This window comes from Pongo pygmaeus, chromosome 3 (genome assembly GCF_028885625.2).
Source record: "Pongo pygmaeus isolate AG05252 chromosome 3, NHGRI_mPonPyg2-v2.0_pri, whole genome shotgun sequence".
NCBI lineage: Eukaryota > Metazoa > Chordata > Mammalia > Primates > Hominidae > Pongo > Pongo pygmaeus.
Window position 1 is genome coordinate 135,911,622 of NC_072376.2, and position 27,268 is coordinate 135,938,889.

Genomic DNA, 27,268 nt, shown 5'->3' on the forward strand with positions numbered 1-27,268 from the left:
TTTTTTCCACAGTGAAGTAAGACATTGTTCTTATTCTTCATGGCATTCAGAATTCTGCACAATTGCCTCTTTTGCCCTTTTGCATTTAAAAGTGAGGTAATTAAATTTCCCAAGGTTCAATGGTCAAGAGCCTTCTCATCCCGTGGAGTTGCTTCCCCACACTGCTCACAAGTGGAGCTGTCTCGCGTAATCCAGTTATTGCTATATTGTTGTTATAAAGGAACTGCTTTTTCAGAGAGCTAGCATAGCATGAAACTTTATACTTACATGTCCCTTTGCTTTCATTGCTAACTTTTTTCCCCACATTTGAAACTAATTACTATTTTATTCAGTGTCTATGAGGATTTCTAAACATTTTCGTTAAAAATCTTTTCCTACGTCTTAGGAATTCATTTCAAATATGCCTAAATTCTTCACATTGTGAGATCCTGCCTTTGTTGTTTTATGTTTTTGTCAGATATTCGATCGTCAGATCTATTATTACTGCTGAACAAATGGAAAGAAAATTTGTGACATGTTAGCACCAAATAAATTAGTGTCATAGCCACTGAAACAAAGGCATGCCTTCGTCTAGCTCTGACAGTGAGATCTTGGGCCCACTCTGCTAGTTTTTTGTCTCATTTTCTCATTTTCACAAACAGATAATGTTTTGTTTTTACCTTTGCAAAAAGGTGCATATATATTCTAAAGCCTGGATATCAATTTTTTTTTCTTTTTTTTTTTCTGAGATGGGGCTTCACTCTTGTTGCCCAAGCCAGAGTGCAATGGCACGATCTTGGCTCACTGCAACCTCTGCCTCCCAGGTTCAAGTGATTCTCCTGCCTCAGCCTCCCAAGTGGCTGGGATTACAGGCATGCACCACCACGCCCAGCTAATTTTTTGTATTTTTAGTAGAAACGGGGTTTCATCATGTTGGCCAGGCTGGTTGGGTATCAATTTTTTAGTCAAAACTGAATAAGATTAGATACTCAGATTTGTAGAGCCGGCCAAAGCGTTTTTGTTTTTACAGCCTAATAGCAAAAGCAATCTTCCTGGTAGTTGGCTAATAATTCATTTCTATGATGTAGTCTGCAGCCTATGGGGGAAGAGGACAAGATGGTGAAGGGATTAGGGGAAAGCTTCCAAAATCCTTTTTGCCAAAGAAGTTAAGGAGCTTGAGCGACCCAGGTTTTCTCTCTAAACGGGTTAGTTTAACATTCCAGACAGTCTGTGATTCAAACTCGTCTATTCACCTATACATCTACTCAGCAGAGTTCTGTATGGCCTCATAGGAAAAATTCAGCTGAATTCCCCCATCACTGAAACTGTTCCAGAGTTTATCTACTTTTGCTTTTTGTTTTTTAGAGACAGAGTCTTGCAGTGTTGCCCAGCATGGCCTTGAACTCCTGGGTTCAGATGATTCTCCCATCTCAGCCAGGAAGTGGCATGACTACAGGCCCACACCACTACACCCAGCTCCATCTGCATTTTGAATGTGATGCCAGCAGAGTGATGAGCTTTGTGGTGGTCCCTGGGTTCAGTGTAGATACACACACACACACACAAACACACACATACTTATTAGGTTTTCCTATAAACTTTATAGCTAGTAAAGAGAAAGGTCCTAGTTTAAATTGAAAGGTTTTTTCCCTCAGTTTCTGTAGTATTCATTCCCAAATAGAGAGATATGTTGACAGATTTATCTGAAAAGACCTCATTTTTCCAAAGCTTAACACAGAAAGGAAAATCCCATAATCTTAGTTTCATCAAGTGAGACAATAAATCGCCATTTGCATAATTTTCTTTTTTTAGCAAAGATTCCATTCTAATCCTCCAAAACAATATACAGTCATGCACCACATAATGACATTTTAGTCAACAGTGGACCAGATGCATAATGGTGGTCCCATAAGATTACAATATTATATTTTTGCTGTACCTTTTCTATGTTTAGATACACAAATACTTACATTGTGTTACAGTTGCCTGCCTACAGTATTCAGTAACATGCTGTACAGGTGTGTAGTGTAGGAGCAATAGGATAGACCCTATAGCCTAGTGTGGAATGGGCTATTACCATCTAGATTTGTGTAAGGACAGTCTGTCTACACAACAGTGAAAGCACCTAACAATGCACTTTTCAGAACATATCCCTGTTGTTGAGCAACACATGACTATATGTTACTGCACTGTTTGTAAATTTTCTGAAGTCGTGCTCAATTCCAGTGCAGTTCTTTCTCTATGACAATACAACAAAGAAGCTCCTGTTCCTGTGGGATACATTTTGATACCTAAGAAAGCATCTCTCAAAAATAACAAAAGCATAGTTGTATTCTTGCTAGAATTTCTAATTTATGTTAGAAATTAGTTCCACAGAAAGAACTAAATGCAGAGTAGTGCTCCAAACTGAAAACATAGCTTGAGATGAACATATATCACAGTATTAAACAATTTTAGTTATCTACTTTCTCGTCATTCTAAGAACTTAAGAAGACCTGACGATATCTGGATCAGGGGTTCCCACCCCCAGGCCATGCAGTACTGGTCCATGGCATGTCAGGAACCAGGCCACACAGTAGGAGGTGAGCAGTGGGCAAGTGGGCATTACCACCTGAGCTCCACCTCCTGTCAGATCAGCGGCAGCATTAGATTCTCATAGGCGTGGGAACCCTATTGTGAACTGTGCATGTGAGGGATCTGGGCTGTGCACTGCTTATGAGAATCTAATGCCTGATGATCTGAGGTGGAAGAGATTCATCCTGAAACCACCTGCACTCCTCCACCCCCTGTCCATGGAAAAATTGTCTTCCATGAAACCAGTCCCTGGTGCTAAAAAGGTTGGGGACTGCTTATCTAGATCGTATGAAACATAAGTAACTAAAAATACTGTAGATTGGCCAAATCTGGGAAAGATGCACATAGCATGCATCTTTTTGAAAATGTAGTTGTAGTTAAGTAACTATTCAGTTCAGCAAACATACCTTGACTATTTACATAGCCAGAGCACAAGTAAGTGCTTTGGCTGCTACCACTGTTGCTGCCCTTTGACCCATTAAACACACTGGCCTTCCTTCTGTCTCTCAGGTCCTCTCCCCGTCTTCTCAGAAACACAAGGAATATGTCTATATGTCTATTCCTTGTGTTTCTGTCCTCCACCCCCTTCCTTTTTCTATTTTGGAATAGGGGAGAGCAAAAGTAAAAAGCTATGCTAATAAGCAAGAGCCATAATGTGCCCTGATTGAGTTGTTTGGTATCTCCCAAAGTGTGTGCCAAAGATCACCATTAAACTATTTATAGATATTCTGCCAGAAATAGGAGGGGAAGAGTTCTATGGGAAACAATGAGTGTCATAGTCCATTCTGGCTGCTATAACAAAATAACTTAGACTGGGCAATTTTTAAATAATACAAATTTATTGCTCACACTTCTGAAAACTGGGAAGTCCAAGGTCAAGGTGCCAACAGATTTCGTGTCTGGTGAGGGCCTATTCCTCATAGACGTACCTTCTAGCTGTGTCCTCACATGGTGGAAGGGGCCAACCAGCTCCATCAGGCTTCTTTTATAAGGGTACTAATTCTGTCAGTGAGTACAGAACCCTCACAACCTAATCACCTCCCAAAGACCTCACTTCTTAATACTAGTAGCATTGCAGATAAAGTTTCAACATATACATTTTGGAGAAAAACATTCAGACCATTGCATGAGGTTAGAGAAAATGAAACTGACCATCATTAGTAGCCTTTGTAAAACCTTTAAAATACTATTGTGCACCATGGGGAACAGAATATATACAGGTTGAGTATCACTAATCTGAAGTCCGTGCTCCAAAATTCAAAATTCAAAACTTTTGAGTACCAACATAACACACAAAGGAAATGCTCATTGGAGCATTTTGGATTTCAGATTTTCAGATTACAAATGTTCAACCAGTAAGTAGAATGCAGATATTCCAAAATCTGTAACATGTCTGGTCCCAAGCATTTCAGATAAGGAATACTCAACCTGTATAGTGTTGCCCAAAACTTATTTGACCATGGAATACTTCTGAACACATTGATTTCTTAACGGAAATGCTGGCATGGACCATGAGAAGAGCAGGAGAGCTGTACTTTTCTTGGGAGATATTATGTCATATCTTGGAACTCATGCCACAGTAAGTGGCTCCCAGAGCAAATAGAAACCAGCCATCATGGACATCCTAAGAATACATCTGTTTCCAAATCTACCTTTTTATTCGGAGTAGGAGAAAAGAACCAATAATCCAGTCAATGCTTTTGCTTTTGGAATTTCGACTAAGAAGCCTTTTCATGAGGAAAAAATAAAACAAAAGGAACTTTTAGGAGTGGCGCTCTGTCAGCTGCTTGTGCATCAGCTGCTTGTGGATTTGGTTTAGAGCTTTAGAGAGGACTGGCATTGACTAGCTTTCACTGTCATTGTGGCCCACATGACTTTGAAAACACTATCATTGTTAATTTTAGTTATATTTGATGGTAGAATTATTCTTTTAAAAAAAATTTCTCCATTCTGTCTACTGAGGCTAGTTCAATGTAATCCGTGTTTTCTTTCTTCCCACCTTGCTGCTTCTCTACTCATTTTATTCCTTTTCCTTACCTCTATGCATGTCTCAGTTCTGTTCTTCACACTTTGGGTTCCAAAGCTGTAACTTATTCCTTCTCTCTACACTAAAGCCTTTTCCATTTGCCTCCCTGAAAGTACTTCTAATACCATGGCACACACGGCATTTAACTTACATGCATCCACTAGCAGGGGAAGACAGGTGCTATATCTTAGACATGCCTGGATCTTCCACCTGGCTTAATATAGTTATCGCACAGAGTAGCTATTCAGTGGATGTTGATTGATGAAAGAAAAGAATGACTGGCTAATTATTTGTAGTGTCCTGGTTACATTTCCCTCAGTTACTGGCGGTATATTGCTAAGTAAATGTGATAGGAAAGTAAGAGTGGCAGAAGAAGATTACCTTATTAACTAGTTCTTCAGAGCATCCTTTATAAATAAAAAGAAACAGTAATGTTTATTGAAGCAAGTGTTGAATTCAGGCAGTGTTTCTCCCACCCTAGGACGTACAGACAGCTGCACTCCTTCCTCTACACAGAAGAAGACACGTTCATATTGAGGTCCTTGAGTACCCATGTTTCTCTTTTCATTAACTCTCAGAAGTTCTCTAGGTCATCCCTATCTAATCCAACCATTAGTAATCTGGTCAAAACTCTGTCCAAGTTTTCTATATCTCACAGTTTCATAGTTCTCCAAGCTAGATGGAATTGTTTATTAAGAGTCAGGGGAGTACTAAATATAGTAGGGAAATTTTTCCCAAATGTTGACATATACTAGAGACCCCAAGTTACAAACATCCACATTTCAGGTGGTCACTACTTCTCTGACCATAACTGATCACTAATACCTGCTTTGTCACTACCATGTAATTACTACCACAAAACGACAATTTATAGCTCATAGAAAAATCTATAGAAGCAGGCTGGGCTCAGGGGCTCACACCTGTAATCCCAGCACTTTGAGAGGCCGAGGCGGGCGGATCACGAGGTCAGGAGATCGAGACCATCCTGGCTAATATGGTGAAACCCCATCTCTACTAAAAATACAAAAAGCTAGCCGGGTGTGGTGGCACGTGCCTGTAGTCCCAGCTACTCAGGAGGCTGAGGCAGAAGAATCGCTTGAACCCAGGAGGCAGAGGTTGCAGTGAGCCGAGATTGCGCCACTGCACTCCAGCCTGGTGACAGAACGAGACTCTGTCTCAAAAAAAAAAAAAAAAGAGAGAGAGAGAATCTATAGAAGCAAATGTGAAGGAAAGAAAGTGGATCTGCAAAGAGGAATGCCCAGGGGAACTGACCCTAAGGACAGCCTTCTAGGCCCTAATGATGTAACATTTCCCACTACCGACATTTATTTACCATGCTGTGTTAGGCTCCCTGAGGTTCCAGTGATTACAGGAGTACAACCATTTCTTCTTCTGCCAGTTTGATTACTGTGTGTTGAGAGTGAAAGCCTATCTGACAATTGGTTCCCTTCCTCAGATGTGCCAGCGGGGCAAACCACCCATCTGGCCATGTGAATCAAAACCCAGAAACTTTGAGAGGTTCCAGGCAGCCTTTTGGTTACCTCTCTTTTTCTCAACCCTGCTCTTTTTCCAACCCCCACCCTGGCCACCATGGTACACATGCTCATCTGGCCACTCTGTTGGATGTGTTTCCATCAGACTTTACACATACCCCTATTAGCAAGATCACTGCACTGTGCAAAAACAGGGAGATATCAGTCATATAGCAAATGAAATAGTACAGTAATTAATATTTGTCCACTCACATAGTAGGTGCTCAATAAATGTTTCCAACCATTGTGTGCCAGGCTCTATATTCTCTGAGGGAGTCTCAGCTATGAGGGGTGGGGGAGGTATGCAGGAGAGAGAAAGAGAGCTCCGCCACCTGGCAGGAAATGTAGTGCTCTTTGCCTCTTCCAGTGATTCTTCAGACTTTTTAGCCTTGCAACCATTGCTTCAAATTCTTGTCCAGATGAAAGAAGTGCTGCTCAGAGGGTTGTGGGTGGGGACTTCTTCCCACTTGGTCCCTTCACCTCCCTTTGTAGAGATCTCCAAGGTCCCCTTAGAACACAGTGGAACCATCGGATAGCCAGTTTACCATGCTGGGCATTTCACAGGCTTTTACTGTGCTTATTAATTATCACATTCTTGTTTTCAAAAGAGCTCTTTTTGCACCAGAACATGTGATAAAGTGGTTTTACTAATCCCTTGAAGTTTTGTTTTTTCCTTCAACAAGATGATAGCCACCCTCTTTTTTCAGAAAAACATTAACATGCATAACCACTATAGTTAACTTCGGCGCTCATTAATGAAGCCCAGAACTAATAGTTACTTTGTCGTAATTTGACAAAGCCATCTAAATCTATGCATGTTTTTGAAAGCTCCCTAAACATGCTGCTAAATCCCCTAAAAAGCTACTAAACTGCTTTGGCAGCCATTAGCCCAGCATAAGCAGAGGAACTCTTTTCAGTGAGTGAACAAACAGAGAAAATACGCTGAATGGCTGGACAAATGTGTTTCAGCTGGCCCTTTCATTTACCGATATAAGGGCGCAGTCAATATCAATCACTGTTTTCCCTGTTGCCCTGAAAATCACAATATCTCTTTTCATCCCACAAGCTCTTTTCACTACCGTAATGTGTCTTTAGAATGACACTGGCATCAGCCTGCTTCCGCTGTCTGAAGTCCAGAGAGCTTAAAAACACATTTCGGGATTCTTGAACCTTCCTCCCCTTCCGTTTTCCTACTGCCTCCTCCCTCCTCCCTCTGCATCCATTCCGCCCCCTCCCCAGATTCTTTGCAATTCTTCCAGCTTTCCTGGCTGAGTAAACAGCATTCACTTCTCTATTCTAATGCAGCTCTCCAAAGTAAATGTTGACAACCCTATCTGATATTCCTGAGATTTAAGAACTCATTAAAGAGATACACATAAAGAAATGCTTTTACATGTTGGTAATACATCAAAGGTTGAAAGGAATGTGGAAACTCTGTGCTATGACACGGTGTGTTGATGAGCAGGGCCTCACTCTATCAGAATATCTCCCCGCTCTGCCCTCCCTTGACTGTTGGCTCCCGCCTCCCCCCACCACATAGACACATGCATCCTTTGCCATCCCTTGTTAAAAATATGTGCGTGCACAGCTACCTACCCTTACAGTTAAGAGCAAATGCCCTTAAAAGCAAATGCCGCTTCTTATATATCTTTTGGCACTCCTGGTTCTGAGTACTTAGTACGTTGCTTTGGGATGAAGGAAAGAACAGAATGTTCTGTATATGATTACCTTTTATCCTTTTGAAAACTTGAGTGGACTAATTCTTGCAGATAAACTTTAGCAATGGGCATTTAGTTGTAGAAGGTACCACAGATGAATATTTGGAATATTATGTTTCTAAAAGAGTACTGATTGTTTTCTACCTCCTTTTATTTACTTATTTTTTTAAAATTTCAGATTGTAGCCGTCTGCAGAGAGGCAGCTCTTCTGGCTCTGGAAGAAGACATTCAAGCCAATCTCATCATGAAAAGACATTTCACTCAGGCCTTGAGCACTGTGACACCTAGAATTCCTGAGTCATTGAGACGTTTTTATGAAGATTATCAAGAGAAGAGTGGGCTGCATACACTCTGAGAAAATATATATGTTCAAGATGCTGAAAATCCTTTCCAGAGAAAATTTGTTTCTTTTTAAAATTTTTTGAGAGTATTAAAAAAAATTTCACTAGGCAAAATGTTTGAAGTATGTTCAGTAGAATTTAGGGGCTTTGGTTCTTACAGATTTTCAGGTCATCTAAGTACAGTGAAAATATCTCTGAGCATAAGTTTCAATCAGTTTTACCTGGAAATTTGTGGTGCGGTTTAAAAAACAAATGTTTAGCTTTTTCATTTGCGACCTAGTCTGTTCATCCCATGAAGCAATTTCTTTTTCCAGAATCTGTTTGAGTGTCTTTCTAAAATGCCAAACGTGTTCGCATCAATTTTATACAGGGATATAAAAAAATGTATGTGGATAAACTTTTTGTAATCTTTATTTTTGAAGGCCAGCCAGTAAAATGGCCCAATGTGCCAGCCAGGCTTATGTGGCCTTGTTTTCAAATATGCATATATGTGTTATCATTAAAATTCATATATGCATTTTTGTTTTAGCCTTCTTAATCTCTACCTATGGCCAAAAAAAATTTTTTTGAGAGGTATTTTGTATAATACAATGCACTTTGAAAGTGTAAGCCCACTCTAAGTCTAGAGCAATAGGCTTGGGTTTTTTTTTGTTGTTGTTTTGTCTTGTTTTTTTTTGAGACAGAGTCTCACTCTGTCGCCTACGCTGGAGTGCAGTGGCACGATCTCAGCTCATTACAACCTCTGCCTCCTGAGTTCAAGCAATTCTCCTGCCTCAACCTCCTGAGTAGCTGGGACTACAGGCATGCACCACCACATGCAGCTAATTTTTATATTTTTAGTAGAGACAAGGTTTCACTATGTTGGCCAGGCTGGTCTCGAACTGCTGGCCTCAGGTGATCCACCCATCTGAGCCTCCCAAAGTGCTGGGATTACAGGTGTGAGCCACCATACCTGGAGAGGTTTTGTGTATGGTTTTTTTTTTCTTCATAAAATGCTATTAATAAATCATATGAAGCATTCATGTTTTTACTTATACATATTTTCAGGGTACCAGTAAACTTTTTAGTTCAAAGATAGGCCAAATTGTACTTTTTTTTTTATGAGACAGTCTCGCTGCTCTGTCACCCAGGCTGGAGTGCAGTGGCGTGATCTAGGCTCACTGCAAGCTCTGCCTCCTGGGTTTACTTACACTGTTCTCCTGCCTCAGCCTCCTGAGTAGCTGGGACTACAGGCGCCCACCACCATGGGCGCCTCTAATTTTTATTAGAGATGGGGTTTCACTATGTTAGCCAGGATGATCTCGATCTCCTAACCTCGTGATCCACCTGCCTTGGCCTCCCAAAGTGCTGGGATTACAGGCATGAGCTACTGCGCCCAGCCGCCAAATTATAATCTTAAGCATATTATGTTGCATTCTAAATATATATATTTATGCTTCTTGTTATTTATCCTCAGGATTTCTTCACACTTTATTACTTCATAAATACTCTTGAAAAAGCTTTCAGAAAGTGATTCTCTGACTTCAGATCAGAAACTGGCAATGGGAAGAATGTGCACTTAAACTTGATCACTGTAGATCTTCGAAAATTCCCAGAAAGACAAATCAGACAAGAAATACCTGATTATCAAAATAATGGGCTATACAGTTTTGTGGTGGCATACATTCCTTGTTTGTTTGTTTGTTTAGAGATAGGGTCTTGTTGTGTCACCCAGGCTGGAATGCAGTGGCACAGTCGTAGCTCACTGCACCTTCAAACTCCTGGAGCTCAAGTGGTCCTCCTGACTCAGCCTCCTGAGTAGCTAGGACAACAGGTGCACACCGCCATGTCGGGCTATTTTTTTTTTAAACAGAGAGACAGAGTCTTGGTGTGTTGCCCAGGCTGGCCTCCAACTCCTGGCCTCAGGTGACCCTCCTGCCTCAGCTTCCCAAAGTGCTGAGGTTACAGGTGTGAGCCACCATGCCCAGCCTGTGGTGACATATATTCTGAAGTCACATCTCAAATATTTCATCCTCAAATATATTTACATCCTCAAAAATATCAGATTTTCAAGACAACACTGGTTTACCAGTACATAAACCCACCCAGGGGACAAAGAATATTACCACTTAGAACTGTGTTGTCAAATACAATAACCACTAATTGTATCTGACCATTTTAATTAAATTAATTAAAATTAAATAATATTTAAGAATTAGCTTATCAGACATATCAGCCACATTTCAAATGCTTAATAGCTACATGTGGCAAGGGTCTGCCACACTGGACAGAGTAGAAAACATTCCCATCATTCAGAAGGTTCTCTTGGACGCTGCAGATCTGGAAAACAAGACTTCTATATTGAAATAAATACAACCTCAAAACTTTTATGCTCTGTGTTCCCTTTAGTTGTTATTTACATAGAAAATTATGAAAAGAGAGAGGAACTTACCTTCTTCCCTATTAAATATATGGCTAAGGGCACAAGAAAATAAAAGGAAAACTTACCCCACAGGGCCTAAACAAGAAAATGAAAGAAATCTCATTCCCAATAAAATAAAAACCAGAAGCTTGAAATGACTCTGGGGCAGGAGGCTGGGTGGTGGGGAGGAGGGTAGTAGTCTCAATCAACAAGTTTAGATATTAATGGCCACTCAAAGCCTTCAGCCCAGATAACATGAAGTTACAACTGAGCTCTGCACGAAATGCTCAAGCTCTTTAATAACCAACACTCAACACAAGGGTAGACAAGAAAAGAAAAATCTGCTGGCCAGGAAGACCACAAGGAGCCTTTCTGACCTGGCCTGTGCTTTTGATTTTTAAAACATTTTTTAAAAGGCCTCTCTGGGCCGGACGCGGTGGCTCATGCCTGTAATCCCAGCACTTTAGGAGGCCGAGGCGGGCAGATCACGAGGTCAGGAGATCGAGACCATCCTGGCTAACCCAGTGAAACCCCGTCTCTACTAAAAATTCAAAAAATTAGCCAGGCATGGTGGTGGGCGCCTGTAGTCCCAGCTACTCGGGAGGCTGAGGCAGGAGAATGGCATGAACCCGGGAGGCAGCTTGCAGTGAACCAAGATTGCGCCACTGCACTGCAGCCTGGGCAACAGAGCGAGACTCCATCTCAAAAAAATAAATAAATAAAGAGACCTCTCGGAGAATTCTGACTATGAGCTTACCTGCCCATGGCATTAGGGTTTGAATTCACACTAGCTTCAAATTCATGAAACCTCAAAACCTACAAATTAATCTAAAAACATGGAGCCAAGCTAAAAATGCCCTGGGCGTAACTAGCACTTGGACTAGTTAGAGGAATGTATCCTCATCTCAGAGGATTCCAAAAGCTAATGCCCTGCTTACCAAGGGCTTATAATCTCACAGGATGTGAAGCAGTGGGGCCTCAGATCTGCTGACGGGAGCACAAATTGGTACAACCACTTTGGAAGGCAACTGGCTATCTAGCAATGTTGAAGACCCTACAATCTAACGGTTCTCCTAGGTGCATATCCCAGAGCAAGTCTCACATTGATGCAGTGAGATAGTGAAGAGGAAAGTTCATAGCACCATTATTTTTAAGTAGTAAGAACCTGGAAACAATCTAAATATCCATAAATAATAGATTTATATGATAGTCATACAACAGAATACTGTGGCAATAAAAAATAATTAGAGCTACATGTGAAATACGGATGAAACACAGATGAACAAAGAATAATGTTTTAGAAGAATATGATATTTAAAATTTGAAGCATGAAAAATATATGTTTATGGGGGCATATATAGTGGAAGAATAAATGAATAGAAAAGAAAAGCACCAAATACTGTTGAGGAATTTCCTCAGGGGAGAAAAGTTGAGCTGCTTCAATCGTGTCAGTAATGTTTCATATCTTAGGGTGGTGATGGGAATATAAGTGCTGATTTAATATAGTCTGTACTTTTTGTGTACCTAAATATTTCGTGATAATTTTTAAAAGATGGGCCTTAAACCAATACAATCATATCATTTAACTCAATTCCATGAATTTACAATGCAATCCACAGTGCCCACAACCCCATGTTTCTGGAAAATCAGGAGTACTGGGTACAATGGAATAAAATGCAAGAAGGCAAATAAGAGATCAGGCTTTTAGGACCTAGGAAACAAATAAAGAGAAATTTGTTGCTGAAAGTAATGTGTAGATGACAGTCTCATTACCTGACAGGATGGGAGACGTTGTGTCTGGGAATAAGACGTCTATTTCCATAGCACTGTAGTCCTGCAAAGGAGTTGGAAGTTACGAATTTTTAAAGATTTTAGAACATTATATCTTTAGTCTCTCATAAGCCAATTATTTATATCTCCACATAGCCCATTATTACCATTAAAAAGGCATGCAATTATTCTATTTGAAACTTGTTCCCTTTTTACAAAAGTACTAGTAAAAATCTGAGTCACACAAAAGAGCAGGTCAGGTGTCACTAATAACAGTTTACCTCAGCTTCATCTCCATGAAGGTTTTACTTCTAATCCCAGAGTCTCATGTTTACGTATTTACAAGAGTGTATGAAAGCTGGGCATGGTGGCACACACAAGTAGTCCCAGCTACTCGGTGGGGGGTTGAGGTGAGAGGATCGCTTGAGCTCAGGAGTTTGAATCCAGCCTGGTCAATGTAGCGAGATCCTATCTCTTAAAAAAAAAAAAAAAAGGAAAACAGTGTATGATCCTATTATTTGGGTTTGTGTGTGATCGAATACATGGTATATAGTTCATGGAAAATTTAAGTTCAGCAAGGAAAGAAAATGGCCAGCTTCCTGTCTTAGGAAGACAATTTACTTTTTGGCATCTATTTGGTTGAAAGTTTGCCTTTGATCCATATTCACATTGACATGTCTTTTCAGTGTTCCAGGAGATTTTAGTTTGAATAGTACAATTTTTTCTTCTTACAACAAAACTTAGAACGGCTTCTAACTTATTTCTTCATGGCCAAGAAACTACCCTAACTTATCTCGATAAATATTTAGTTCTGTCTTATTTCTAATGTGTAAAACAGGTTTTAAAAATAATATATAGATTTTGCATTTATAAAAAAAAAGATTTAATTTATAGAACCAAACTTGAACATATGTTTAATTTAGCCTAAGCAGAAGGTTACAGAAAAAGTTGCTGTAAAGATAGAATAAAAGTATTGTACTGGTCTGTTTTTACTGAAGTTCCAGAATATGAGGTTATTAGAGTCTTGGCTTATTGTGTCATGTTTTCCTGAATGCTTCCTTTGAAGATGAGCACACACCAAAGCATCCTTTGATATTATGTATGGATTAAATTAACACTGGTTTCCAAATGTGGTCCACATAGAAATTCTAATGTTACAAATTTGCCTTTCTTCCTTGAATTTTCATTGTTAACAGTTGTGTGCATACATAGGTCTTTTACCTAATGTCTTTATCAGATATGCCCCTTACTCCAACAAATTTTTGCAGAAAGAGATGTTACAGCATTTTGAGAGTCCTACAAAATTATATGGAAATTTGTAGACTCTTCTTTCAGGATTTAGTGATAAACATTTCTGGAAGGATGGTTCCTCTTTCAAGATTTAGTGATAAACATTTCTGGAAAGACAGTTAAGTGTCACACCCACACACAGCAAAACCCAAGGATATGAAAAGAAAAAAATAGAAACATAGAATTCATCTATGCTTAAAATAGGGAACAATTATAACACATATTACGGATTTCAATTTTGGACCAACTTAAAAAGGATCTAGGAAGTTTTACATGTACTGTGCTTGACAACACATTCAATGTGACAGGAAATACCTTGTTTACTTTGTTTCAATACACCATCAATTGTAAGCCTCACTATTTAAAAACATCTTTTTCTAGGAAAAAGATAAAGTACTATAATATTGATTTGCATGTTAATAGTATTACATCCTGATTCCAGAAGCATTAAAATGTGAACAACATATATAATAAAAATCGATGAAATACAGTTAAATGCAAAGGAAATTAACATGTAATAATATATTCAAATATTTTATTGTACACCCACAGCCATTAAAATATTACTTGCACCCAACATAATTATAGGCAATAATGAAAATTGCGACAAGCAAATAGGAGAATTAAAGATACTGAATGCAGATTATTTTGGGGCCATGAATAATCACAAAGTGAAATATCCCAAATGAAAATAGCAGGGGAACTATGCCAAAAATGTGGGGTGAAGGGGAAGGTTGGGAGGAGGAGAGAAAACACCAAAAGAAAGCTGGGGTACATTTGGAAGAAGGAACATTTTCTGAGGAAAGAGGAAAAAAGTTTAGAATGCAATGGCTTTGAAGTCTCAAAAAAAGTTAAGAAAGCATGGATGATGTGATTCAGAAGATAAAATAATTAAGTCCGATTTAAAGAGAATTAACAGAGCAAAGGAAAGGGACTAAGAAGAAAAATAATACTCTCATGTAGCCTTTGATTCAGAAATTCCACATTAAACCATTTATCATTCAGATATACTTTCACAGTTACAAAGTGGTATGTATAAAAATTTTTCATTACAGCTTTGTTAAAATATTAGACACAATTCAATTATCTATCCATAAGGGCTATTTAAGTGAAGTATGGTACATCCATATAATGGAACATTATGCCGCTATAAAAAATAAAAAGTTATGACCTAGTATAGACATTATCTCCAAGATACAGTGGATCTGAATAATAACTAATAACAAATATGTTTAAACTCCACAAATAGAGAATGCACATCATTTTATACTCATGATACATACAATTATAGGGTGCATGCACACACGTATGTAACAATGTATTTGCTAAAGTAGATATAGTGCAGAATGTACTCTATAACTACCATGACATAAAACTAATGTAGAAACAACAATTACAACAAAAATCAACCAATTAAAAGCTCAAAATTAATTTTTAAGTGGTTCCTTGAACAAAGAAGAAATCGAAAAGAAAATTGGAGAATATCTAGAAAATAATAATGAAAGTACTATATACAATCTATGGGACACAATTAACATTCTACACAGAAGATAATTTGTACACCTGAACACTTTCCTTAATAGAATAAGATTAACTGAATTAAGCATTCTACTAAAAACTTATATTTTTTTAAAAAACTACAAATTTAACCTCAAAAAAGTGTAAAAGCTGAAATCAATAAATTAAAAAACAGTAGAAGTGGTCAGTCCAACAGCTCATTGTTTGAAGAACAAACTTTAAAACAAAACAAATTAATCTTTTCTGTGTTCGACAGAATGATTATCCAAGTATGTCCATGTCCTAATCCTCAGAATCTATGCATGTGTTTGTTATGTAGCCTTCAGACGGCAAAAGGAACTCTGCAGATGTGATTACATTAAGGATCTTGATAGGAGATTAGCCTGAATTTTTCTAGTAGACCCAATGTAGTCACAAGGATCGTTATGAGGGAAAGATGGAAGCAAGAGAATGGGTCAATGAAGCAAAGGTCAGAGAGAGAGATTTGAAGATGCTCCGCAGCTGGATTTGAGGATGGAGAAAGGGCCAACAAGCCAAAGAAAGCAGGTGGCCTCTGGAAGCTGGAAAAGGCAAGGAAAGGGATTCTTCCCTAATGCTTCTAAAACACAGCTCTACCAACATCTTGATTTCAGCCCCATTTTATAGACTCATTTCAGACTTCTGACCTCCAGAACTGCGAGATAACACATTTGTCTTTTAATCCACTAATTTGTAACATGTTACAGCAGAAATTGAAAATTACTACACTTTCTAGATTCCTTTTTAAAAGATAACAAAACCGTCTATGGCATTTTGATATACCGATGACAATCAAGCTGAGAAAATTGAGAACACAATCCCATTCACAATAGCTACAAAAAAAAAAAGTAAAATATCTAGGAAGATACTTAACCAAGAAGGTGAAAATTCTCCACAAGGACAACTAAAAAACACTGATGAAAGAAATCATAGATGATACAAACAGATGAGAAAAATGCCATATTCATAGATTGGAAGAATTAATATTGTGAAAATGACCATACTGCCCAAGGCAATCTATAGATGCAATGCAATCCCTATCAAAATACCAACATCATTTTTCACAGAATTATAACATCTTAAAATTCATATGTAATCAAAAAGGAGCTGAAATAGCTAAAGCAATCCTAAGCAAAAATAACAAAGCTGCAGGCATCACATTATCTGACCTCAAACTATACTACAAAGATATAGTAACCAAAACAGCATAGTACTGGTATAAAAACAGATCAATAGAACAGAATAGAGACCTCAGAAATAAAGCCACGTATCTTTGACAAAGCCAACAACCTTTGACAAAGCTGACAAAAACATATACTGGAGAAGGGACCACCTTTTCAATAAATGGTGCTGGGAAAATTGGATTGCCATATGCGGAAGAATGAAATTGGATCCCTACCTCTCACCATATACAAAAACCAACTCAAGATGGATCACGAACTTAAATGTAAGACCTGAAACTAAAAATACCAGAAGAAAACCTAGGGAAAATTGCTGGTCATTGGTGTAGTCAAATAATTCATGACTAAGACCTCAAAAGCACAAGCAACAAAAACAAAAATAGACATGGGACTTAAGTAAACTAAAAGACTTCTGCAGAACAAAAGGACAGAGTGAACAAACATTCTGAAGAAAGGGAGAAAATATTTGCCAACTATGTATCCAACAGGGAACTGATATCCAGAATTTACAAGAATAACAACTGCAACAAAATAACCCCATTTAAAAGTGGGCAAACTCATGGGAATGTAAACTAGTACAACCACTATGGAAAACAGCATGGAGATTCCTTAAGGAACTAAAGGTAGAACTACCATTTGATCCAGCAATCTCTCTACTGGGTATCTACCCAGAGGAAAAGAAGTCATTATACGAAAAAGATACTTGCTCATGCATGTAGCAGCACAATTCGCAATTGCAAAAATGTGGAATCAACCAAAATGCCCATCAATCAACGAGTGGATAAAGAAACTGGGGGGGGGGTGTATATATATAGATATATATATTATTATATATATATACACATATATATACAATGGAATACTGCTCAGCCATAAAAAGGATTGAATTAATGGCATTCACAGCAACCTGGATGGGATTGGAGACTATTATTCTAAGTGAAGTAACTCAGGAATGGAAAACCAAACATCGTATGTTCTCACTCATAAGTGGGAGCTAAGCTATGAGGATGCAAAAACATAAGAATCACACAGTGGACTTTGGGGACTCAGAGGAAAGGGTGGGAAGCGGGTGAGCAATAAAAGACTACAAATTGGGTTCAGTATATACTGCTCAGGAAATGGGTGCACCAAAATCTCACAAATCACTAAAGAACTTACTCATGTAACCGAATACTGCCTGTTCCCCAAAAGCCTATGGAAATGAAAAATTTTAAAAATTAATAAAAAGTGAGCAAAGAACACAAATAGACATTTTTCGGAAAAAAAAGACACACAAATGATCAACAACCATATGAAAAAATGCTCAACACCACTAATCATCAGAGAACTCCAAATTAAAACCACAATGAGATATCATCTTACTCGTCAGAATGGCTGTTATTAAAAAGACAACAACAACGAAAAAGACATTGGTGAGGCTGCAGAGAAAAGGGAGTGCTTATACACTGTTGCTGGGAATATAAATTAGTATGTCTATGGAAAACAGTATGGAGATTTCTGAAAGAACTACCATTTGATCCTGCAGTCCCACTACTGGGTATATACTCAAAGGTAAAGAAATAATTATATCAAAAAGATGCCTGCACTCATTATGTTCATAGCAGCACTATTCACAATAGCAAAGGTATGGAATCAACCTAAGTGCCCATCAACAGATGAGTGGATAAATTGTGGCATATATTTTACCATGGTATACTATTCAGCTATAAAAAAGATTGAAATATCTTTTGCAGCAACATGGATGGAACTGGAAGCTGTTGTCTTAAGTGAAAACTCAGAAAGTCAAATACTGCATGTTCTCACTTCTAAGTGGGAGCTAAATAAAGCACACACATTGGAGACTTGGAAGTGTAGGAGGGTGGGAGGGGGTGAGGGATGGGAAATTACATAATTGGTACAATGTACACTATTCGGGTGATGTTTATACTAAAAGCCCAGACTTCAACACTAGGGGCAAATCCGTGTAACAAAACTGTGCTTACAGTCCCAAAATTTATACAAAAATAAAGACAATAAAACCACAAATAAAATTATTAGGAAGGAACCACATTTATGAGGGAAATAAAAAGTTTGGTTACCTATGCTAATAAAAACCCTGTTTTTTTTGTTTTTTTTTTTTTGAGACAGAGTCTTGCTCTGTCACCCAGGCTGGAGTGCAGTGGCGCGATCTCAGCTCACTGCAACCTCCACCTCCCAGGTTCAAGTGATTATCCTGCGTCAGCCTCTCGAGTAGCTGGGACTACAGGGCCCACCACCACGCCCAGCTAATTTTTGTATTTTTAGTAGAGACAGAGTTTCTCCATGTTGGCCAGGCTGATCTCAAACTCCTGACCTCAGGTGATCCACCTGTCTCGGCCTCCCAGAGTGCTGGGATTACAAGCTTGGGCCACCATGCTTGGCCTGAAATTGATTTTTATACAGCTACTTCTCAAAAATCCTTCAGCACAGATGACTTCATATGCAAAAATTTATTCAGATTTTCAACCCAGTCATTGTTATGCTATTTTAACTGTTGATGAGCATTAAGAAAAAGCAAGTTTTTTAGTTCTTGTTATGACTAAAATGGTGCTAAGCCTCCTTTCAGTAGCTATGTATCAAAATCTCTAAAAGAAGGACCTAAAAAGTTATTACTCAAATCAAATGATCATTTAACATATGAATAAATCAAAGTAGAAAACAATAAGTCAGTCTTGGAATTTAACATCCATTTCTCATTTAAAAAAAAAAGTAAGGATAACATTAACATGTTAAAAATAATACTCCTAAACCAATAGCTAGTAACATAAATATCAGAAGCTAGAACAAAGGTCCATTACCACCACTTTTGTTCATCGTTATTCTTTGAGCACCAGTCAATGAAGTCAAACCAGGGAATAGAGTCAGAACCCCAAAATAATTAACTGAGGGATTATGTAAATATGTCCCCATACCTAACTGTTATAACAAAATAACGTCACGTTTCCTTTCATACTCAATTTATGTCTTTGAGTATTTCTCCTACCAACAACCACAAGCCCCTTCTACCAATTTCACTTCCTCAAGTACTTTCCGGGACTCACTACCTGATTAGTACTTTAAGTTTGTTAAGTATATGTTGGCAGGAGCTTAACACCTACTCTCCACTGCCAACTTCACCCCCATTCCACATTCTTTCCCAACCCGATAAGCCACTCCGCATCCCCGGACCCCTGGTGCTGCCTGCTAACAAGCTCCTCAAGTTCTGCCCACCATGAACATCATAATGTTATGGTGCTGAGTCATTTCGTTCAATTGTCTCAAGCATTTTCATTGTAGAAAGAGATCTTTGTTTTTATTTTTTAATAACTAAAATTTACATTGACTTTTTAAACTAAGAATCTTTGCCTCCAAGATAAATTTTTTCTCTATCTTGAGAACAACAGTAAACAACATCAGGAAGTTTTAAAACTGCTTTTAGATTATCACGGTTCCAGAAATTTTGTATTTTGTATTTCAGCCTTAAAGGAGCACATTCCCTTTGTAAGCCCTGGAGTTCAGTAAGCTGGATTCTTAGCTACTGTCTCCATAAAATGGACACGGAAAGGAAGAGAATGTAGACACATCAAAAGGACGCCTTGTCAGTTGAGAAACAAGGCATTTTCAAGAAGCAGTAACAGAGGATCATGAGGATGAACCAATCCAGTAAAGACTCTTGGATGTAGTTCCTAGTGGTTCATTAGTGACCTTTAAGGAAGCAGTATCAATGGGCTAATGAATAAAGGGTAAATAGGGGTTGCACGATGAGTTACATAATTTGTTTTTTCAAAAATTGTTAATATAATAAGTGGTTCAGTTATTAAGTTCTCTTCTCCTATCTCCAAACCCAAGCTTCTAAACTTTGCTTTGTGGTGCTAAGGTGGACACTAGACAAGCCATTTCTGCCTTGCTGGCTGATGCCTTAATAGGCTGTGCCAACAGGAAAGGCAGAATTCAAGGATGGAGTAGGAAGGAGGAACTTGTTCCTCTTTGTTTCCTGCAGACTCCACGGGTCTTTCCTGCTTGTTTCCTAAGCATCCCCTGACCATGGTATTTTTTTCCCCTTTTTTACCCTGACAGTAGCAGTCCCTTCCCACAGCAACGACTGAATCCAACTTTTGCAAATCCAGCCTTACTGTGCTTTCCCTTCCCCCACACATGCCAACAATGGGAGAGAGAATGTTTGTGGGTGTGGATTCTAAAGGTATTAGACCAAGGTGGATTTAATGCAACGCTGGAATCAGCTGAATTTATTGATATAGGTGCATTCATCAGAGATTCTGGATTAAATGTTTTAGTTTGGATAGCTGCAAGCGGCTCTATTAGGTTACTTTTTAATTTACTTATTTACTTGTTTGTTGCTTATTTTGCCCCACTGCTGCATGTGGCCAGGGATTTTTATCTGTTTTATTTGCTGCTATGTTTCGGCATCGGAATCACACCTGATATACAGTACATAATAAATATTTGTTAAAGGAATATGTAAATGAACACTATGCTGAAAGTAAAATTAGGGGAAATATTTACTTGGTCTTTTCTAGATTTCTGAAAAGGCTTGCCAAATAATTTCATGCCACATTAACTATATGGCTGTAATAATTATTGCTGGTGATGATCTTAATATATATGTGCCCTTTTATTTTAGGAAGTACTTTGATGTATGTCAGGCTTAAAACCTAGATGACGGGTTGATGGGTGTAGCAAACCACCATGGCACATGTATACTTATGTAACAAACCTGCACGTTCTGCACATGTATCCCAGAACTTAAAGTAAATGGAATAAAAAAGAAAGTAATTTGTTTCCTGCATTCATCAGTTGTTCAAATATTGCCTTTAAAACGTACATGGTCAAAAGCTTTTCTGAAGACTCCCATGACATAAACAAATTAGAAACAAACAAAAATATACTTGACAATATTCAGACTTGGAAGTAAGTTATATAAGCTGATTCCACCATAAGTATACATCTTTATTTCCCACCAGCCTCACACAGTGCCTCCTACATTGCCAAACACGTTGAACTTTTAGACTTCATCTAGTTTACAATAGAAAGCCAGTGTAAGGTACTGAGTTCTACCATCTATGGCGCTTCTCCCATTTCTAATCTCATGGCATTCTTCTAGCTGATAGCATTTCTTTCCTCTCTCCAGGATGCCAGTTGTCAGTTTGGTATTCGCATGAAAGATCATGAGTTCACTTGGTTGATTGTCTGAAACTTGGGCTCAATAATGGGCTATGTTTAATGAGACTGAGACTCCAGAGCTTTCCTGGCATAATGAAGACAAAGGATGCTAGCCCTAGATCCAGACCTAGTAAGTGGCAGAGACAGGAAAGATTACAGGGTCCAGGGCCTCAGGTGGGCTTGACCCTGGATAGGAGCACAAAGAAATTTCCCGTGGTTACAGTGGGAAAGGCAAGGTAGATGGTAATGGGGCAGATGGAGAGCATTTGGCAGAAACATAGGACTGTTTTTCTCAATGAAATAGGAAGCAGAGCTCTCAGCTGAGTATAAGGATGAAAGAGAAGACTTTGGAGGTTTGAGAAGAGAGAGTGAATTGCCCATAAATGTGTAGGAAGGTGGCCAGGCAGCACTAAGGGCCCGCTGAGGTCAGTGGTCAGGAAATTAGGGCACAAAGAATTTCCTGTCATTGATCAAATTCTTACATTTCATCTCAAATTCATGTCATTTTTTATAGTTTTCCCGAAACCAGTCCCAAATTTCATCCCCAATTTCCATTATAAGTGAAGGAAAGTTATTTGGCCTCTATGCCAAATCTTAAAACATGGCATTCTTTTTTCTTTGCATATTTCCAAAAAAATATTTCTGTGGCCTTCTCTGCTTCACCTCCTCCATTTAACTTCTCAGTAGGAGTTCTTCAGAAAAGTTGATGAGACTGAATGAGTGAATGGAAAAGAACCCATTGGCTGAGAGTCAAAGAAGGATGGTTTCCCATTCCAGCTGCTCCAACTAAGACCTCTGAGGTTCAGTCTAGAGAGAAATCAAGTCCTGTGGCTCCCAGGTTCACCTTGAACAAGTCACCGCTTTATCCCTCCACATCACTCTCATTTTAGCAATAAAATATCAAGTAAAAGCTAGGAGTTGGAGGAATCATTCACACAGATATTAAAACATTAGCACACATTTTTAAACATTTCGTAAGTCACAAGGTCCCAACTTTTGTAAAATTTTGAGATTTGGGTAGGTTTTTGTTACAAAAAGTTGATGTACCTGAAAACATATTACAGTGATGTTTTAACACAGAGCCGGCTGTACTAACCCAAAGAATCATGAGGATTTTTCCAGTGGCTTTGGGTGTACTTCATACTTTTCACCCTCTTGGGGTGGGTTCGAGTTCATCATTGCAGAACCCACTAGCCCTGGAAAGAGTCCAGTAGGATCAAGGACATTTGTCCAATTCTCTGGGCAGAAGTTGTCCATCATTGTCTGCCTGTGTCAGTTTCTCCTGTGGTTTTAGTGAATGGGAAGGTCCACATGCCCCTATTCTTTTCTCCTCTTCACAGGTGATTCAGTGGAGGTGGAGAACGAGGGCCTTTCCCATCTCCACCACCAGCTTAGCTGTCAAGCTTTCTGTATACAGGCACACACGTTTTATTGCACTTAGCCTTACTGTGTTTCATAGACACTAAATTTTTACAAATTGAAGGTTATGGCAACCCTGCATTGAACAAGTCTATTGGCACTGTTTTTCAATAGCATCTGCTCACTTTGTGTCTATATTACATTTTGGTAATTCTAGTAATATTCTAAACTCTTTCATTTTTATTATATCTGTTATGTTGTTCTGTGATCAGTGCTGTTTGATGTTATTACTGTAATTTTATTGGGGTCCCATGAACCACATCTGTAAGATATGGTGAACTTAATCAGTAAATGTGTGTGCTCTGACTGCTCCACCAACCAGCTCCTCTTTCCCTCTAATTGGGGCTCCCTGTTCCCTAACATACAACAACACTGAAAGTAGGCCAATGAATAACCCTACAATGTTCAAGCGTTCAAGTGAAAGAAAGAGTCACACATCTCTCACTTTAAATAAAAAATTAGAAATGATTAAGCTTTATGAGGAAGGCACATTGAAAGCCAACATAGGCCAAAGTTATATCTCATATCTCTGGCACCAAACAATTAACCAAATTGTGAATGCAAAGGAAACGTTCTTGAAGAAAATTAAAAGTGCTACTCCAGTGAACACATGAATGCTAAGAAAGCGAAACAGCTGTATTGCTGATTTGGAGAAAGTTGAGTAGTCACGATAGAAGATCAAACCAGCCACAACATTCCCTTAAGCCAAAGCTTAATCCAGAGCAAGGCCCTAACTCTCTTCAATTCTCTTAAGGTGGAGCGATGTGAGGAAGCTGCAGAAGAAAAGTTGGAAGCTAGCAGAGCTTGGTTCATGAGGTTTAGGAAAAGAAGCCATCTTCATAACATAAAAGTCTAAGGTGAAGCAGCAAGTGGTGAGGTCAAAGCTGCAGCAAGTTATCCAGAAGATCTAACCAAGATAATTAATGAAAGTGGCCTCACTAAACTACACAGCCAGAAAGGAGAAGTAATTCCTGGCTTCAAAGCTTCAAAGAATGGCTGACTCTCTTGTTAAGGGCTAAGGCAGCTGGTTACTTTAGGTTGAAGCCAATGCTCATTTACCATTCCAGAACTCCTAAGGCTCTTAAGATTTATGCTAAATCTATCCTGCTAGTGCTCTGTAAATGGGACAGCAAAACCTCGATGACAGCCCATCTATTTACAGCACGATTTATTGAATATTTCAAGTATACTGTTGAGATCTACTGCTCAGCAAAAAAGATTCCTTTTAAAATATTACTGTTCATTAACAATGTACCTGATCACCCAGAGCACTGATGGAGATGTACAAGGGCATTAATGTTGTTAATGTTGTTTTATTATTATTATTATACTTTTTTCTTTTTTTTTTCTTTTTTAAGACAGTCTCACTCTGCTGCCCAGGCTGGAGTGCAGTGGTGTGATCTCAGCTCACTGCAACCTCCGCCTCCTGGATACAAGTGATTCTCCTGCCTCAGCCTCCCGAGTAGCTGGGATTACAGGCACTAACCACCACACCCCACTAATTTTTGTATTTTTAGTAGAGATGGGGTTTCACCATGTTGGCCAGGATGGTCTCAATCTCCTGACTTTGTGATCTGCCCACCTCGGCCTCTCAAAGTGCTGGGATTGTAGGTGTGAGCCACCATGCCCGGCCTTATTATTATACTTTGAGTTCTGGGATACGTGTGCAGAACATGCAGGTTTGTTACATAGGTATACATGTGCCATGGTGGTTTGCTGTACCCATCAACCCATCATCTACATTAGGTATTTCTCCTAATGTTATCCCTCTCCTTACTCCTACCCCCAAATAGGCCCTGGTGTGTGATATTCCCCTCCCTGTATCCATGTGTTCTCATTGTTTAACTCCCACTTATGAGTGAGAGCAGGCAGTGTTTGGTTTTCTGTTCCTGTGTTAGTTTGTTGAGAATTATGGCTTCCAGATTCATCCATGTCTCTGCAAAGGACATGAACTCCTTCTTTTTTATGGCTGCATAGTATTCCATGGTGTATATGTGCTACATTTTCTTTATCCAGTCTATCATTGATGGGCATTTGGGTTGGTTCCAAGTCTTTGCTATCGTGAATAGTGCTGCAATAAACATGCATGTGCATGTGTTTTTATAGGAGAATGATTTATAATCCTTTGGTTATATACTCAGTAATGGGATTGCTGGGTCAAATGGTATTTCTGGTTCTAGATCCTTGAGGAATTCCCACACTGTCTTCCACAATGGTTGAACTAATTTACACTCCCACCAACAGTGTAAAAGCATTCGTATTTCTCCACATGCTCTCCAGCATCTGTTGTTTCCTCGGTTTTTAATCATCACCATTCTAACTGGCATGAGATGGCATGAGATGGTGGTTTTGATTTGCATTTCTCTAATGACCAGTGGTGATGAGCTTTTTTCAATATGTTTGTTGGCTGCATAAATGTCTTCTTTTGAGAAGTGTCTGTTCATATCCTTTGCCCACTTTTTGATGGGGTTGTTTGTTTTTTTCTTGTAAATTTGTTTAAGTTCTGTGTAGATTCAGATATTAGCCCTTTGTCAGATGTATAGATTGCAAAAATTTTCTCCCAGTCTGTAGGCTGCCTGTTCACTCTGATGATAGTTTCTTTTGCTATGCAGAAGCTCTTTAATTTAATTAGATCCCATTTGTCAATTTTGGCTTTTGTTGCAATTGCTTTTGGTGTTTTAGTCATGAAGTCTTCAGCCATGCCTATGTCCTAAATGGTATTGCCTAGGTTTTCTTCTAGGGTTTTTATGGTTTGGAGTCTTATGTTTAAGTCTTTAATCCATCTTGAGTTAATTTTTGTATATGGTGTAAGAAAGGGGTCCAGTTTCAGTTTTCTGCATATGGCTAGCCAGTTTTCCCAACACCACTTATTAAATAGGGAATCCTTTCCCCATTGCTTGTTTTTGTCAGGTTTGTCAAAGATCAGATGGTTGTACTTGTGTAGTGTTATTTCTGAGGCCTCTGTTCTGTTCCATTGGTCTATATATCTATTTTGCTACCATTACCAGCTTTTTTCGTTGCTATAGCCCTGTAGTATAGTCTGAAGTCAGGTAGCGTGATGCCTCCAGCTTTGTACTTTTTGCTTAAGATTGTCATGGCTATACAGGCTCTTTTTTGGCTCCATATGAAATTTGAAGTACTTTCTTCTAATTCTGTGAAGAAAGTCAATGGTAGCTTGATGGCAATAGCGTTGAATCTGTAAATTATTTTGGGCAGTATGACCAATTTCGCGATATTGATTCCTCCTATCTATGAGCATGAAATGTTTTTCCATTTGTTTGTGTCCTCTCTTTTTTCCTTGAGCAGTGGTCTGCAGTTGTCCTTGAAGAGGTCCTTCAAGTTGCCCTTGTAAGTTGTATTCCTAGGTCTTTTATTCTCTTTGTAGCAATTGTGAATGGGAGTTCACTCATCACTTGGCTCTCTATTTGGCTATTACTGATGTATAGTAATGCTTGTGATTTTTGCATGTTGATTTTGTACCCTGAGACTTTGCTGAAGTTGCTTATCTGTTTAAGGAGTTTTTGGGCTGAGACGATGAGGTTTTCTAAATATACAATCATGTCATCTGCAAACAGAGGCAGTTTGACTTCCTCTCTTCCTATTTGAATACCCTTTATTTCTTTCTCTTGCCTGATTGCCCTGTCCAGAACTTCTAATACTATGTTAAAAAGAGTGGTGAGAGAGGGCATCCTTGTCTTGTGCCTGTTTTCAAAGGGAATGCTTCTGGCTTTTGCCCATTCAGTATGATATTGGCTGTGGGTTTGTCATAAATAGCTCTTATTATTTTGAGATACGTCCCATCAATACCTAGTTTATTGAGAGTTTTTAGCATAAAGGGGTGTTGAGTTTTATCGAGGGCCCTTTCTGTATCAATTGAGATAATGATGTGGTTTTTGTCTTTGGTTCTGTTTATGTGATAAATTACATTATTGATTTGTATATGTTGAACCAGCCTTGTATCCCAGGGATGAAGCCAACTTGATCATGGTGAATACGCTTTTTGATGTGCTGCTGGATTTGGTTTGCCAGTGTTTTATTGAGGATCTTTGCATCAATGTTCATCAGGAATATTGGCCTGAATTTTTTGTTGTTGCTGTGTCTCTGCCTGGTTTTGGTATCAGGATAGTGCTGGCCACATAAAATGAGTTAGGGCAGAGTCCCTTTTTTTCTATTGTTTGGAATAGTTTCAGAAGGAACTGTAGCAACTCCTCTTTGTACCTCTAGTATAATTCGGCTGTGAATCCATCTGGTCCTGGGCTTTTTTTGGTTGGTAGGCTATTAATTACTGCCTCAATTTCAGACCTCGTTATTGGTCTATTCAGG

General features: G+C 38.8%; 1 protein-coding gene across 3 annotated transcripts in view; it reads left to right on the forward strand.

Annotated features, from left to right (window-relative positions):
- Positions 1-13,080, forward strand: part of AFG2A (AFG2 AAA ATPase homolog A) — a 409,766-nt gene extending 396,686 nt beyond the window's left edge. For all 3 annotated transcript variants that reach the window (XM_054484980.2, XM_054484981.2, XM_054484979.2), the window contains exon 16: positions 8,008-13,080. In XM_054484980.2, the coding sequence (XP_054340955.1) occupies positions 8,008-8,184 (177 nt within the window). In that variant the 3' untranslated portion in view covers positions 8,185-13,080. The remainder of the gene's footprint in view (positions 1-8,007) is intronic.
- Positions 13,081-27,268: the final 14,188 nt, after the last annotated feature.